The sequence below is a fragment of the Aquarana catesbeiana genome, linkage group LG08, assembly GCF_042186555.1.
Source record: "Aquarana catesbeiana isolate 2022-GZ linkage group LG08, ASM4218655v1, whole genome shotgun sequence".
Lineage (NCBI taxonomy): Eukaryota > Metazoa > Chordata > Amphibia > Anura > Ranidae > Aquarana > Aquarana catesbeiana.
In genome coordinates this window covers 307,428,635-307,443,852 of record NC_133331.1, presented here as the reverse complement: position 1 = coordinate 307,443,852, position 15,218 = coordinate 307,428,635, and the positions used below count along the sequence as shown (strand labels likewise).

General features: G+C 42.9%; 1 protein-coding gene and 1 pseudogene across 1 annotated transcript in view; both read left to right on the top strand.

Moving 5' to 3' along the window:
• Positions 1-13,457, top strand: part of LOC141106913 (uncharacterized) — a 148,896-nt gene extending 135,439 nt beyond the window's left edge. Inside the window, exon 36 of the mRNA XM_073597842.1 lies at positions 11,788-13,457. Within this exon, the coding sequence (XP_073453943.1) occupies positions 11,788-13,005 (1,218 nt within the window). The 3' untranslated portion in view covers positions 13,006-13,457. The remainder of the gene's footprint in view (positions 1-11,787) is intronic.
• Positions 2,767-11,389, top strand: LOC141105114 (uncharacterized; annotated as a pseudogene).
• Positions 13,458-15,218: the final 1,761 nt, after the last annotated feature.

Here is a 15,218-nt window from a genome sequence, read left to right as displayed (position 1 = left end):
CCTTTTGCTTTACAGGGGTAAAAAAAAAAAAAATTTCAGCGGGTATACAACCGCTTTAAATATCCTTCCAGCAGCCAGCATCAGGTGGAGACTGATTCCTGGAAACTGCTGGGAGACATCCGCTGGTAGACACTGGAACTACAACCCTTCACCTGGGGAACCACAGGCGATCCAGGTCTTAACAGTCGCATACTGCGTGTAGGCATGCCGCAACAGCAGGGGTAACCAGATCTGTGTTCTATACATAAGTAAAATTGGACTAGATTGTGTAAGAATAAAATAAGACTTAATATTTATAAAAGAAACAATTACATCACATCCACGCATGCGCGCAGGAGCCTTTGGTTCCGGCACGAAGCTCTGAAGTTCCAGCAAGGGACTCACATGCGCCAGTGATGTCATTGGCTGCACATTTAGGAGATATTCATTTTACCTACAGGTAAGCCTTACTATAGGCTTACCTGTAGGTAAAAATGACCGGGGGAGTTTACATGTAGCACACAGGGAAAGCATTGTGTGAGGAATCAGCAGCAGAGATGGCCAGATCTGCATGACTACACTTAGTAGACTAAGACCAGACTATATATAATAAAGTTAATAGTAAAACAAAAAACATCCAAATACCAGAAAACAAACAAGATAGACGTGAACGAAAACCAAATGAAGAAATGCCTAACTAGCAAGCTAATAGAATAACAAAAGCCTAACAAACTACCTACAGTATATATAATATGTACAAAATGAGGGAAACTGGTAAGAAGAGTAAAGTAGAGATGCAGGGAACAGATGGGAAGAGGGAACCAGGACTTGGATCAGGAACAAGGGGAGCAGATACGAAGCAGCAAGGCACAGAATAAAGGGCAAGAGCAAGTTCAGGAGTAGGCTCAGCAAGGTACAGGTAAGAGGCAGGGTCAGGAAGGAATTGGGTTCAGGGTAAAGCAGCAAGCATGCATCTGGCTGGCAGGCAAAGCAAGAGCAAAACACTGAGGCAAAGTATACTAGCAGAGGAGAGAATGAATACCCTACCAGCAACCAGCATCAGCTGAAGACTGATAACTAGAAACTGCTGGATGCTGGGAGACACCCGCTGTTGTACACTGGAACTACAACTTTCTACCCAGGGAACCACAGTGCCATCAGCAGGTGAACCAGGTCCTGACACACTGAGGCACTGAAGGAAGCTATGGGACTGGTTATGTATACTGTAATGTCTCAGCAGCCAACATCAGGTGGAGGCTAATTACTGGGATCTGCTGGCTACCGAGTGTCACTTGGTAGTAGACACCGGAACTACACACTTCAGCTCTGGGAACTACAGTGCTACCAACAGCTGAATTCAGGTCCTGACAATGTTCCAGTGCATTGGAGATCAGTGTTCACAATTTACCTTGTAATAGAGATCCGTGGGAAGAACGTCCCATACATTAGTGGTTAGTTGAGAGAATGTCCCTCTTACATTGGTTGACAGTGGAATAAATGCTTCCCTACATCGGTACCATGGGAAGAATGTTGGTGGTCAGTGGGAGGAATGCTCCTTACATTGGCAGTCAGTGGGAGGAATGCTCCTTACATTGGCGGCGGGGGCATTGCTAGGTGGCAAAAAGATCAGGGGCTTCAGTCTGAAGTCCAAGGCCGGCACGGGGGGGCGCGGGCGGGGAGGCAGTAGTGGCGGGGGGTAAGCTCACTTGCTGGTAGCTGCCTGGCTTACCAGTGCCCATCAATGCTGACCACTAAACTCTCCTGCCTGACACACTGACCTACCTACCTGACATACATACACTGACCTACCTACCTGACATACATACACTGACAGTAGTGACATACATACACTGGCCTACCTGACATAACCACAGTGACTTACCTACCTGACATACATACGGTGACCTACCTACCTGATATACATACATACACTGAACTACCTGACATACATACACTGACGGTAGTGACATACACTGACCTACCTGACCAGGAGACAGACTTCATGTGTCCTGCAGCAGCTCAGCTCAGCCGTGGTGTGGGGTGCAACCCATCATCATCACAGCAGGCAGCCAGAGCAGGAGAGGAAAGTCGCCCGCCCGAGCGGGGAGCGGGGATCTCACAGTGATGTGGCGCGGTGTCCGCATTGTAATTCCCGCCTTCTGGAGCCTGCAGCACCTATGATGGCCGTCACACATCCCGCGGTCCCGGCATTGGACCAGTGGGATGTCCATCATAGGCACTGCAGGCTCCAGAAGGCGGGACCTGCTGTGTCACTCTGCTGCACTTGGCGACGCTTGGGATCAGATCGGTCCCTGCAATAGAATGGTGCATGCCTGAGACCCGGGGCTTTAGCCCCCCCTCCCGACACCACTTATTGGCGGTCAGTGGAAAGAATGACCCTTACATTGGTGGCCACTGGGCAGATTGTCCTTTACATTGGTAGTCAGTGGGAAGAATGCTCCTTACATTGGTGGTCAGTGGGAAGAATGTTCCTTACATTGGTGGTCACTGGGAAGAATACTTCTTACATTGGTGGTCAATGGGAAGAATGCCCCTTACATTGGTGGTCAATGGGAAGAATGCTCCTTACATTGGTGGTCAATGGGAAGAATGCTAGGAAAGGGGGGTTAAGCATGTGCCTCTCCTCCTGAGTTTCACAGGTTCACATGCCCTCAACATGGACCTTTCCTGGTAAAGCATATTGTCCCTATGTTGATGAGTACAAGGACCTCACCCCCAAAGCCCTTGTCTGGTGGTTGTAGGGGTCTCAGAGTGGGGAGCTTATAGGAATCTGGAAAATAAAAAATAAAGGGGTCCCTAGAAGCCCCCCAAGTATGTAAATTAGTAAGGAATACAAAAAGCATGTAAACAGTAAAGACACATACTTTTTGACAAGTCCTTTATTAAAAAAAAAACAAGAAATCTCAAACAAAGAATATCCATTGTTGACACACTAAAAAAAATATATATATATTATATATAGGATTTTTATATAATAATTGGTTTGTACTTGAGGATAAAAATAAGCAACAAAAACAATAAATACACCTTGACGCCGATTTTGATGTACAGAAGTACAACGTGGACTACAGTACTTACATTCTCCACAAGATGGTGATCTCACTTATAAGCGTGGAACGCAAAGAAGGAAGTGATGTAACGTGCAAACAGGAAGTGATGTGGGGTTAAGACAGGAAGTTCAAGAAGAAAGGTGATTTGGTAGGAAATAGCGAAGAAACAATACTGGATCTTGACGCAGATAAGGTAAGATCATGATATTTTGGTTAATAACCATGAATATAGAACTATTTGTCCACCTGTCAATCCAGAGCCTCTGGTTTATAGACCAGATACATCCTAAATATAGAACCATTTATTCAACTGTCCATCCAGAGCCTCTGGTTTATAGTCCAGATAAATCCTTAATATAGAACCATTTATCCAACTGTCCATCCAGAGACTCTGGTTTATAGACCAGATACATCCTAAATATAGAACCATTTATCCAACAGTCCATCCAGAGCTTCTGATTTATAGTCCAGATACATCCTAAATATAGCACCATTTATCCAACTGTCCATCCAGAGCCTTGGTTTATAGACCAGATACATCCTAAATATAGAACCATTTATCCAACTGTCCATCCAGAGCCTCTGGTTTATAGTCCAAATACATCCTAAATATAGAACCATTTATCCAACTGTCCATCCAGAGCCTCTGGTATATAGACTAGATGCACCCTAAATATAGAACCATTTATCCAACTGTTCATCCAGAGCCTCTGGTTTATAGTATGGTTGTCCCGATACCGATACTAGTATCGGTATTGGCACTGATACCGAGCATTTGTCCAAGTACTTGCACTCGGGCAAATGCTCCCGATGCTTCCGCCGATACCTGTACAGTGAGCAGTGATCGGCGCATGGGGGAGTTACAAGACTCTCCCCCAGCTGCTTTAGTGACATACAGCGGTGATCGGTGCTTGTAACTCCCCCACACGCCATCACCGCTGACTGTCACCGCATCCTCCATGCCCCCTCCGTTCCGCTGTCCCCCTCCGCTGTCCCCCTCTGCTCTCCCTCTTTGTTCCACTGTCCCCCTCCGCTCCTCTGTCCCTCTTCATTCCGCTGTCCCCCTCCGCTCCTCTGTCCCTCTTCATTCCTCTGTCCCCCTCCGCTCCTCTGCCCCTCTTCGTTCCGCTGTCCCCCTCTGCTCCTCTGTCCCGCCGTTCTGCTGTCCCTCTCTCTTCCTCTGTCCCTCTCTCTTCCTCTGTCCCTCTCTCTTCCTCTGTCCCTCTCCGTTGTGCTGTCCCCCTCCATTGTGCTGTCTCTCTCTCCATGTCCTCCTTTGTGAATGGACAGAGTGAGCTGACTCTGTCCATTCACATAACTGAAACATTGTAATCTCCTGTGATTACGATGTCTCAGTTTATGAATGGAGAGGAGCCGCTGTCTTCTCTCCATTCATTCTCAGTGCAGCTGAGGCTGCAGAGAAAGGGACTGGGGAATCTCTATCCTCGGTCTCTTTCTCTGTCTCAAGGGGGAGATATCATGGGTCTGTTAAGACCCCTGATATCTAACCAAAGCCCCCCAACAGGGCTGATTTAAAAAAAAAAAAAAACAACACATATTGCAATAAATAATAAAAAAAGATATTGTAAAAAATAATAAAAATGTAATTAAAAAAAAAAACACACAGACACCGTTCACCCCCCCACCCACCCCCCCACCCCCTAAAAAAAAAAGAAAAAAAAGAAAGCATTGTTTAAAAAAAAAAAAAACACTGTCATGTGACATTAAAAAAAAAGTATCAGTAATCGGTAACGGCGAGTTCTTGAAAAAAGTATCGGTACTTGTACTCAGTCCTAAAAAAAGTGATATCGGGACAACCCTAGTTTATAGACCAGATACATTCAAAATATAGAGCCATTTATCCAACTGTCCATCTATATATGGAGCAACAGGATCAAAAAGTCAACAGTTCAAGCTCAGCTCCCGACTGTTCCTGGTTTTAAATCAAATCTGTTAGTTCCTCCTATCTTCTCAGTTGTCCTTCTCTTTGGACCATCATAAAACAGTACTATTTATTTACCTATCCAAAATCTTATACTACACTAAACCTTTAATACACCCATACTAAAAAGTATCCCCCTGTTTTAGCTCAGGAGAGGCACTAAGTTCTAAACAAGGCAGCAGAAATAATGAGCATCCCTACAGTACATAGAATGAGGGAAAAAGCTCCTGATTTTTGTGATTTGATGGAAGTGATGCTGAAATTCTGTACCTCACAGTATGTTGACTGAGGATTGTTGGTTCTCTTTGGGCCCTCACCAAACCTATTTTGGTGGCTTGTCCCCATTAGGCCTATTTCCCCTCAAATCCTGTTCTTTTTTGCACTCATGACCTGGGCAGGAAGTGAGGGAAGAACTACCTATGTAACGGTGATAGAGACAGGAGAAATCCTCATGATAGTTAATTAATCCTCTTCAGCCAATCCAAATCTAAAATGAAATATTTTGGTTAGAGTTGCATGTTAAATGGAATCTCTGGTTTGCTTTCAGTGAGATTATTGAGACCTCTACTCTAGATAAGAACTTGTATAGGGTGTCAGAACTATGGAGGAACACTGGGCAGACTAGTGATGTGCTGGGTTGGGGTCCAACACGGTTCTGCGGACATGTAAAGTTTGGGTGCCGAATCTGAAACCCCATGAAGTCCATGGGGGATGTTAAAAAACTGTTTTGAGAATTTTATACACTTCTAGGCATGGGATTGTCAAACAAATGGCATTGGGGGCTGAGTATTGCCCTGGAGAACATGTACCAAACCGAAAAAGGTATTTTCTTTTTCTTTTTTTTTCGTTTGGCTTTGAGCAGTGATTATATTAATGTTTAAAGTGAAACATTAAAAATATAAAACTCCTTTACCAGACCTGCAGGGTCTGGTATGAAAAAGGTGGGGATCGGGAATGCTGTTTGTTAACCATCCTTGCCCTTTTGCTTACAAATCCAGAAAGTCTCAACCATTTAAGTGAATGGGGCCAGTGATGTCACTGGTTGTTAAGGAGTCAGCGGTGCCGGCACCCACCAGTGTCCTTAGCAACCATTCACAGCATGAAGCTGTCATGTATAATAGTGGAAGTATTTCTGCTATTATACATATTGTTCAAATCCTGTCGAATAGGTAAATGTTTGAGCATTCATCCAAATGCCTGAACAGCTAATGTTCAGTCCAAACTCGTGTTCAGATCGAAACCTTAAGCTCACCCCTACTGCAGACATTATTAGTCCCAGTACAGTCCACATAATTCTCAGTTTATTATCCACCTACAGAGGGGAGAGTCCTGCATAAATCAGGAGGAAGTGAGGAGGATTCTGGGAGGTCACATGACATCACTTTTATCTCTATTAAAAAAGCACAGACCTGAGCAGAGAGGTGAGGAGGATTCTGAGAAGTCTGTGGTGATAATTGTTACTTTCTCTCTATATACAGGATTATAAAGTAGTGAAGAAAATTTCTGGTGATCCATTAACACCCAACAGCCATCTTCACAGGACATCACCCATCACATTGCCTCCACCTCACTGCCTGGCAACAGAGGTAACCAGTGCCAAGAAGATTCTGGAAATCACCAACAAGATCATCAATTTGTTGACAGGAGAGGTGAGCGGTGTTGGGAATTCTGGGACATTATCCAGTAACAGACAAGGGATGTGTCTGGATGGTGACTGTATCATTGTGTGTGTCAGGTTCCTATAAGGTGTCAGGATGTCACTGTCTATTTCTCCATGGAGGAGTGGGAGTATTTAGAAGGACACAAGGATCTCTACAAGACGTTATGATGGAGAATCAGCCGCCCCTCACATCACCGGGTAAGAGGAGACTTTATTGTAAAGGAGAGAGAAGTACGGAGGGTCCACCTAGATCCCCCATCATCTGATAAACACATAGAAACAATGTATTCAGTCAGTGTGTGTGTTTCCTACAGATGGATCCAGTAATGGGAACCCACCAGAGAGATGTCCCCGTCCTCTGTATTCCCAGGATTCCACACAGGAAGATCACAACATCCCTCACCATGATCAGGTAGGTGGGACTGACCATTTAGACCTAAAAATGTGTTCTTCGCTATGAGAGGACATTCTTTTACATAATCTCTTTTTATTTTTTTACAAATCTCTACTCTTCTTTGGGATTTAGAGGGAAGATCTGAAATACATCAAAGTTGAAGAGGAAGAAAAGATGATCATTAGTGGAGAACAGCAGTCTATGGAGAACGTCTATCCTCCATATTCCCAGGATTTCACACAGGAAGATCCCAGCATCTCTCAAGTAAAGAGGATTGGGCAATGGAACTTAAACTATGAGATTAAACTGTCAATAATAAATATATATATAAGAATGTTATCAATCTTATCATTTTGGGGTTTAGGATGAAGAACTGAAAGACATCAAAGTTGAGGTAAAAGAGGAAGAAGAAGAGACGATGGTGAGTGGACATCAGCAGTCTATGCAGGAGGGGGAGATGATTATGAAAAGTGAACAGGAGGAATCTTCACTTTATATCGATACAAGTAAGTAAAAATTACTAAATGCAGGAAAAGTTCACAATTTATTTTTCTTCTATGAGTATTAGGTATGTATTTAAATAATTACAAGGAGGAAATACTGTACAAAATATGAAAGGTCCATCTCCATTTCTCAATAAAACATCATGCTCCCAACAAATGAGGAGATATTGTACACCATACGAAAGGTCCATCTCCATTCCTCCAAAGAATGTCATTTTCCCAACAAATGAGGATGAGATACTGTACACCATATGAAAGGTCCATCTCCATTCCTTAATGTAATGGTTTTCTAATTGAGGATTTGAAGACACTGTACAGATGACCTCCTATATAACGGCCTCTTACAGTTACCTGTAGCATTGCATACACTTAATATTATGGGCCACCCTTTGGAGATGCCATAAGGTCCCTGTATCTAGTAAATTGTCCATTATTATTGCATACCATATGAAAGGTCCACCTCAGTCTTCAGTAAATCCAGTGTTTCTTGTTTCCAAGAAATGCGGTGGAGGAAGGCCCATCTCTGTTCTCACTCTAACAATGTCATTAAAGCAAACACCTACCTAGTGTGTTTTTTGTGTATTTTATCCTTTATCTGGTTTGTATTCATATTTTATGTTATGTTTGCACCCAGTTCCATGCCAGAGCTCTAAGATACTAGAGTGTAAGACCAACATACTGTATATGACTTCCTGAAATAAAGGAATGAAGAATTCTAATAAAATTTGACCATTGATTTCCTACAGGTGGACACTATGTCTCGAATAATATATCTTCACAATATAAAGCCACATCACAATGTTCTCCCAGAGTAAAACGCATTACACAAATAATACACCATAAAACCTATCAAATGGAGAGATCATGGGATTTCTCTGATCCTGAGGAATCTTCTGATGATCCACATACTATTCTTGAATCTCACAGCACAGATAAATCAACAGATCCCAAGGAATCTTCTTTAAACCATGAAGGATCTCACACAATTGAGCTCTCCTTGCCACGTACAGTGTCTGGGAAATCTTTGAAAGAAACCAGAGAGCCTCCTATACAACAGAAACGTTATAAGACTTACTCATGTCCAGAGTGTGGGAAACTTTTCCTTCAGAAAAGCAACTTAATGAGTCACCAGAGAGTTCACACAGGAGAACGTCCTTTCTCATGTTCTGACTGCAGTAAATGCTTTAGTGACAAAGGAAACCTTCTTAAACACCAGAAAATTCATACCGGTGAGCGTCCTTTCTCATGTTCACACTGTGGGAAAGGTTTCATTCAGAAAGTAGGCCTTGTCAAACACCAGAAAACTCACATGTGAGCATACTTATTCGTGTTCAGAGTGCGGTAAAACATTCATTCAGAAGGGAGACCTTGTTATTCACCACCAGAGAAGTCACAAGGGTGAACGTCCTTTCTCATGTCCAGAGTGCGGCAAATGTTTCAGTCAGAAAGGAAACCTTCTTAATCACCAGAGAGGTTACACGGGACAGCGCCCTTTCTCGTGTTCAGAGTGCGGGAAGTCATTCCATGAAAAAGGAAACCTTCTTAAACACCAGAGAATTCACACGGGTAAACGTCCCTATTGATGTTCAGAATGTGGGAACGGTTTCATTCAGAAAGAACACCTTCTTAAACACCAAAGAATTCATACAGGTGAGCGCCCCTACGCATGTTTAGAGTGTGGGAAACGTTTTATTCAGAAGGAAAGACTTACTCAACACCTGAGAATACACACGGGTGAGCATCCCTATTCCTGTCCAGAGTGTGGGAAGTGTTTCAAAGACAAAGGAAACCTTCTTAAACACCAGAAAATTCACACCGGTGAACGTTCTTTTTCATGCTCAGAGTGTGGGAAAGCTTTCCCCAGAGAGAAAAACTTCTTATACACCAGAGAAGTCACGCAGGTGAGCGTCCTTTTCCGTGTTCAGTGTGCGGGAAAAGTTACATCCGGAAAGGTAAACTTCTTAGACACCAGAGAATTCACACGGGTGAGCGTCCTTAATCGTGTTCAGAGTGCGGAAAAAGCTTCACCCAGAAAAGTGCCCTTGACCGACATCAGAAAATTCCCATAGACTAACAACCTTTTATTACATTCTGTTCAGAGAAATGGAGATTGGGGCAAGAGTGACCACCAGAGAACGTGTGTGTCCTACCATGTATTTAGAATGTGTAACATGTTTCGGTTAAAGAATATCACTTATTGTACACCAGAATATTCACAAAGCCCAATATTCTTTTTATGGTCAAATTGGTGTATTTGGGAACATTGCAAAAGTATAATGGTGTTCTTCGGGTGTGATGTGATGGATGTAGGTCTGCAGGAAGTATAGTAATATGGTCCTCTAAACATACAATGCTGCCTGGGGCCCACACCCGGAGATCGCACCATAGTACTAAACTGTGCTAATACATGGGCAGATACGGCAATCCAATGGGCCAAACTTTTTATTGGACTCTGCACATCTTTTTTGTTTTACTGAAGGAACTAGCTTTTCATTGGACCAACTAAAGAATAATTAGTATTGTGTTTTAGTCTCGTATTTTGGTTTTCCAAAATAAAAAAGAAAGATCTACTCTTTACAATATTCTTTTTTGGGTTCCTTTTTACAAATGACCACCATTTTAGATGATTGGTAATGGGAATCAGTTCATAGAGATTCATCCATTGGTGTGGTGATTGGAATGTGCTCAGGTCATAGAGAGTTGTCCATTGGTGTGGTGATTGGAATGTGCTCAGTTTAATGAGAGTCTTCCATTGGTGTTTTGTTAGTGAGATGGAGATTCCAGAAAGTCCAGTTCGACACGTGTGTCAGATAATATATTTTATGAATACATGGAACCACTGCAAATGCCATACAGAATATTCCCATTGCTGCCATCTTGGGTCTCCTCTTCATGGTCAGATTGATAAATTCCATAGTTTCACAGTCATTATCTTCATCGGTGATAGAGACCTCATCCCCTTTGGTTGTCTGGAGAGTATGTCAGTCATGTCTTCAGTGTATCCCCCTATATTAGTGATAAGTAGAGGAGAACCCCCATACATTGGCAGTAAGTGGAGATCAGCCCCGTTTACATTGTTGATGGGTGAAGAAGTGCCTCCTTACATTGGTGGTAAGTGGGAGAAATGTCCCCTACATTGATGGCCGCCTGCTCTTCTCTCTTCCCCTCCGCGAGCCCTGGGAGAAAGACTCCCATACAACCCTGCATGCCGGCGGTGCTTGCCCCCCCCCCGCTTCCCAGGCAGGCATAGCTTGCCAGCCCTCAAAATCCACTCGCAAAATGCGAGCAGGTCCGTGGAATTTTTGAGTATTGACATCATGTTCCCAACAAATGAGGAGGAGATACTGTACACCATATGAAAGGTCCATCTCCATTCCTTAATGTAATGGTTTTCTAATTGAGGAGTTGAAGACACTGTACAGATGACCTCCTATATTATATCAACAGCCTCTTACAGTTACCTGTAGCATTGCATATGCTTAATATTATGGGCCACCCTTTGGAGATTGGAGATGCCATGTGGTCCCTGTATCTAGTAAATTGTCCATCACTATTGCATACCATATGAAAGGTCCACCTCAGTCTTCAGTAAATCCAGTGTTTCTTGTTTCCAATAAATGCGGTGGAGGAAGGCCCTTCGCTGTTCTCACTCTAACAATGTCATTAAAGCAAACACCTACCTATTGTGTGTTTTTTTTTTTTTTTGTGTATTATCCTTTATCTGGTTTGTATTGATATTTTATGTTATGTTTGCACCCAGTTCCATGCCAGAGCTCTGAGATACTGTAGAGCGTTAGACCAACATACTGTATATGACTTCTGAAATAAAGAAATTAAGAATTCTAATAACATTTGACCATTGATTTCCTACAGGTGGACACTATGTCTCGAAAAATATATCTTCAGAATATAAAGCCACATCACAATGTTCTCCCGGAGTAAAACGCATTACACAAATAATACATCATAAAACCTATCAAATGGAGAGATCCTGGGATTTCTCTGATCCTGAGGAATCTTCTGATGATCCACATACTATTATTCTTGAATCTCACAGCACAGATACAGCAACAGATCCCAAGGAATCTTCTTTAAACCATGAAGGATCTCACACAATTGAGCTCTCCTTGTCACGTACAGCATCTGGGAAATCTTTGAAAGAAACCGGAGAGCCTCCTATACAACAGAAAAGTTATAAGACTTACTCATGTCCAGAGTGTGGGAAATGTTTCCATCAGAAAAGCAACTTTATCAGTCACCAGAGAGTTCACACAGGAGAACGTCCTTTCTCATGTTCTGACTGCGGTAAATGTTTTAGTGACAAAGGAAACCTTCTTAAACACCAGAGAATTCATACCGGTGAGCGTCCCTTTTCATGTTCAGAGTGCGGCAAATGTTTTACTCAGAAGGTAGAACTTGTTAATCACCAGAGAATTCACACCGGTGAGCGTCCTTTCTCGTGTTCAGACTGTGGGAAAGGTTTCATTCAGAAAGTAAGCCTTGTCAAACACCAGAGAAGTCACACAGGTGAGCGTCCTTATTCGTGTTCAGAGTGCAGTAAAACGTTCATTCAGAAGGGAGACCTTGTTATTCACCAGAGAATTCACACGGGTGAGCGGCCTTATCCGTGTTCAGAGTGCGGGAAGTCTTTCACTCAGAAAAGACAACTTGCTATCCACCAGAGAATTCACAAGAGCGAGCGTCCTTTCTCATGTCCAGAGTGCGGCAAATGTTTCAGTCAGAAAGGAAACCTTCTTAATCACCAGAGAGGTCACACGGGAGAACGTCCTTTCTCATGTTCAGAGTGCGGCAAGTCGTTCCATGAAAAAGGAAACCTTCTTAAACACCAGAGAATTCACACGGGTAAACGTCCCTATTCATGTTCAGAGTGCGGGAAATCTTTTGTTCAGAAAGGAGAACTTAATAACCACCTGAGAATTCACACCGGTGAGCGTCCTTATTCATGCTCAGAATGTGGGAAAGGGTTTATTCAGAAAGAACACCTTCTTAAACACCAAAGAATTCATACGGGTGAGCGTCCCTACGCATGTTCAGAGTGTGGGAAACGCTTTATTCAGAAGGAAAGACTTACTCAACACCTGAGAATACACACGGGTGAGCATCCCTATTCATGTCTAGAGTGCGGGAAGTGTTTCAAAGACAAAGGAAACCTTCTTAAACACCAGAAAATTCACACGGGTGAACGTCCTTTTTCATGCTCAGAGTGTGGGAAAGCTTTCCCTCAGAGAGAAAAACTTCTTATACACCAGAGAAGTCACACAGGTGAGCGTCCTTTTCCATGTTCAGTGTGCGGGAAAAGTTTTATCCGGAAAGATAAACTTCTTAGACACCAGAGAATTCACACGGGTGAGCGTCCTTATTCGTGTTCAGAGTGTGGGAAAAGCTTCACCCAGAAAAGTGCCCTTGATCGACATCAGAAAATTCACGTAGACTAACTACCTTTTTTACATTCAGATGGAGAAATGGAGATTGGGGCAAGAGTGACCACCAGAGAACTTGTGTGTCCTGCCTTGTATTTAGAATGTGTAACATGTTTCAGTTAAAGAATATCACTTATTGTTCACCAGACTATTCACAAAGCCTAATATTCTTTTTATGGTCAAATTGGTGTATTTGGGAACATTGCAAAAGTATAATGGTGTTCTTCGGGTGTGATGTGATGGATGTAGGTCTGCAGGAAGTATAGTAATATGGTCCTCTAAACATACAATGCTGCCTGGGTCCCACACCCGGAGATCGCACCATAGTACTAAACTGTGCTAATACATGGGCAAATATGGCAATCCAATGGGCCAAACTTTTATTGGACTCTTGTTTTACTGAAGGAACTAGCTTTTCATTGGACGAACTAAAGAATAATTATTAAACTTTGTTTCTTTTACTCCAACTTAATTGTGGGTTATATTATTGTAATCTTTTTTGGGTTCCTTTTTACAAATGACCACCATTTTAGATGATTAGTAATCCATTGATGTGGTGATTGGAATGTCCTCAGTTCATAGAGAGTCGTCCATTGGTGTGGTGATTGGAATGTCCTCAGTTCATAGAGTCATACATTGGTGTGGTGATTGGACTGTCCTCAATCAGTTCATAGAGAGTCATCCATTGGTGTGGTGATCAGAGTGTGTTTAGTTCATAGAGAGTCTTCCATTGGTGTGGTGATCGGAGTGTGTTTAGTTCATAGAGAGTCTTCCATTGGTGTGGCGATTGGAATGTGTTCAGTTCATAGAGAGTCATCCATTGGTGTGGTGATTGCAATGTCTTCAGTTCAAAGAGAGTCATCCATTGGTGTGGGGATTTCAATGTGCTCAGTTTATAGAGGTCTTCCATTGGTGTGGTGATTGGAATGTCCTCAGTTCATAGTGTCATACATTGTTGTGGTGATTGGAATGTCCTCACTCAGTTCACAGAGAGTCATCCATTGGTGTGGTGATCGAAGTGTGTTCAGTTCATAGAGAGTCTTCCATTGGTGTGGCGATTGGAATGTGTTCAGTTAATAGAGATTCATCCATTGGTGTGGTGATTGGAATGTCCTCAGTTCACAGAGAGTCATCAATTGGTGTGGTGATTGGAATGTGCTCAGTTCATACAGAGTCTTCCATTATTGTGATTGGAATGAGCTCAGTTCATAGAGAGTCATCCATTGGTGTGGTGATTGGAATGTGCTCAGTTCATAGAGAGTCTTCCATTGGTGTGGTGATCGGAGTGGGCCCAGTTTATAGAGTGTTCCATTGGTGTTTTGTTAGTGAGATGGAGAGTCCAGAAAGTCCAGTTCGACACGTGTGTCAGATAATATATTTTATGATACATGGAACCACTGCAAATGCCATAAAGAATATTCCCATTGCTGCCATCTTGGTTCTCTTCTTCATGGTCAGAGTGATAAATTCCATAGTTTCACAGTCATTATCTTCATCTGTGATACAGAACTCATCCCCTTCAGTTGCTTGGAGAGTACGTCAGTCATGTCTTCAGTGTATCCCCTTATATTAGTGGTAAGTAGAGGAGAACCCCCATACATTGGCAGTAAGTGGAGATCAGCCCCCCGTTTAAATTGTTGGTGGGTGCAGAAGTGCCTCCTTACATTGGTGGTAAGTGGGAAAAATGTCCCCTACATTGGTGGTCAGAATGTCCCTTACATTGGTGATCAGTGGGAAGAATATTCCTTACATTGGTGATCATTGGGAAGAATGCTCCTTACATTGTTGATAAGTGGGAAGAATACCCCTTACATTGGTGATCAGTGGGAAGAATGACCCTTACATTGGTGGTCAGTGGGCAGAATGACCCTTACATTGGTGGTCAGTGGGCAGAATGTCCCTTACTTTGGTGGTCAATTTGAAGAATGCCCCCCCCCCCCCCCCATACATTGGTGGCCACTTGGAAAACTGTCTCTTTACATTGCTGGTCAGTGAAAAACATTTTCCCTTACATTGGTGGTCAGAATGTCCCTTACATTGGGTGGCCAGTAGACAGAATGCCCCTTACTTTGGTGGTCAATTTGAAGAATGGCCCCATACATTGGTGGTTAGTGGAAAGAATCACACTCCTATTGCTTGCCAGAGCCAAACTGTGTACAGAGTCCATAATCCTTGCTAAAATCAGCTACATTAATAGCATGTAGTTGCATTAATGTTTAATGTACCAA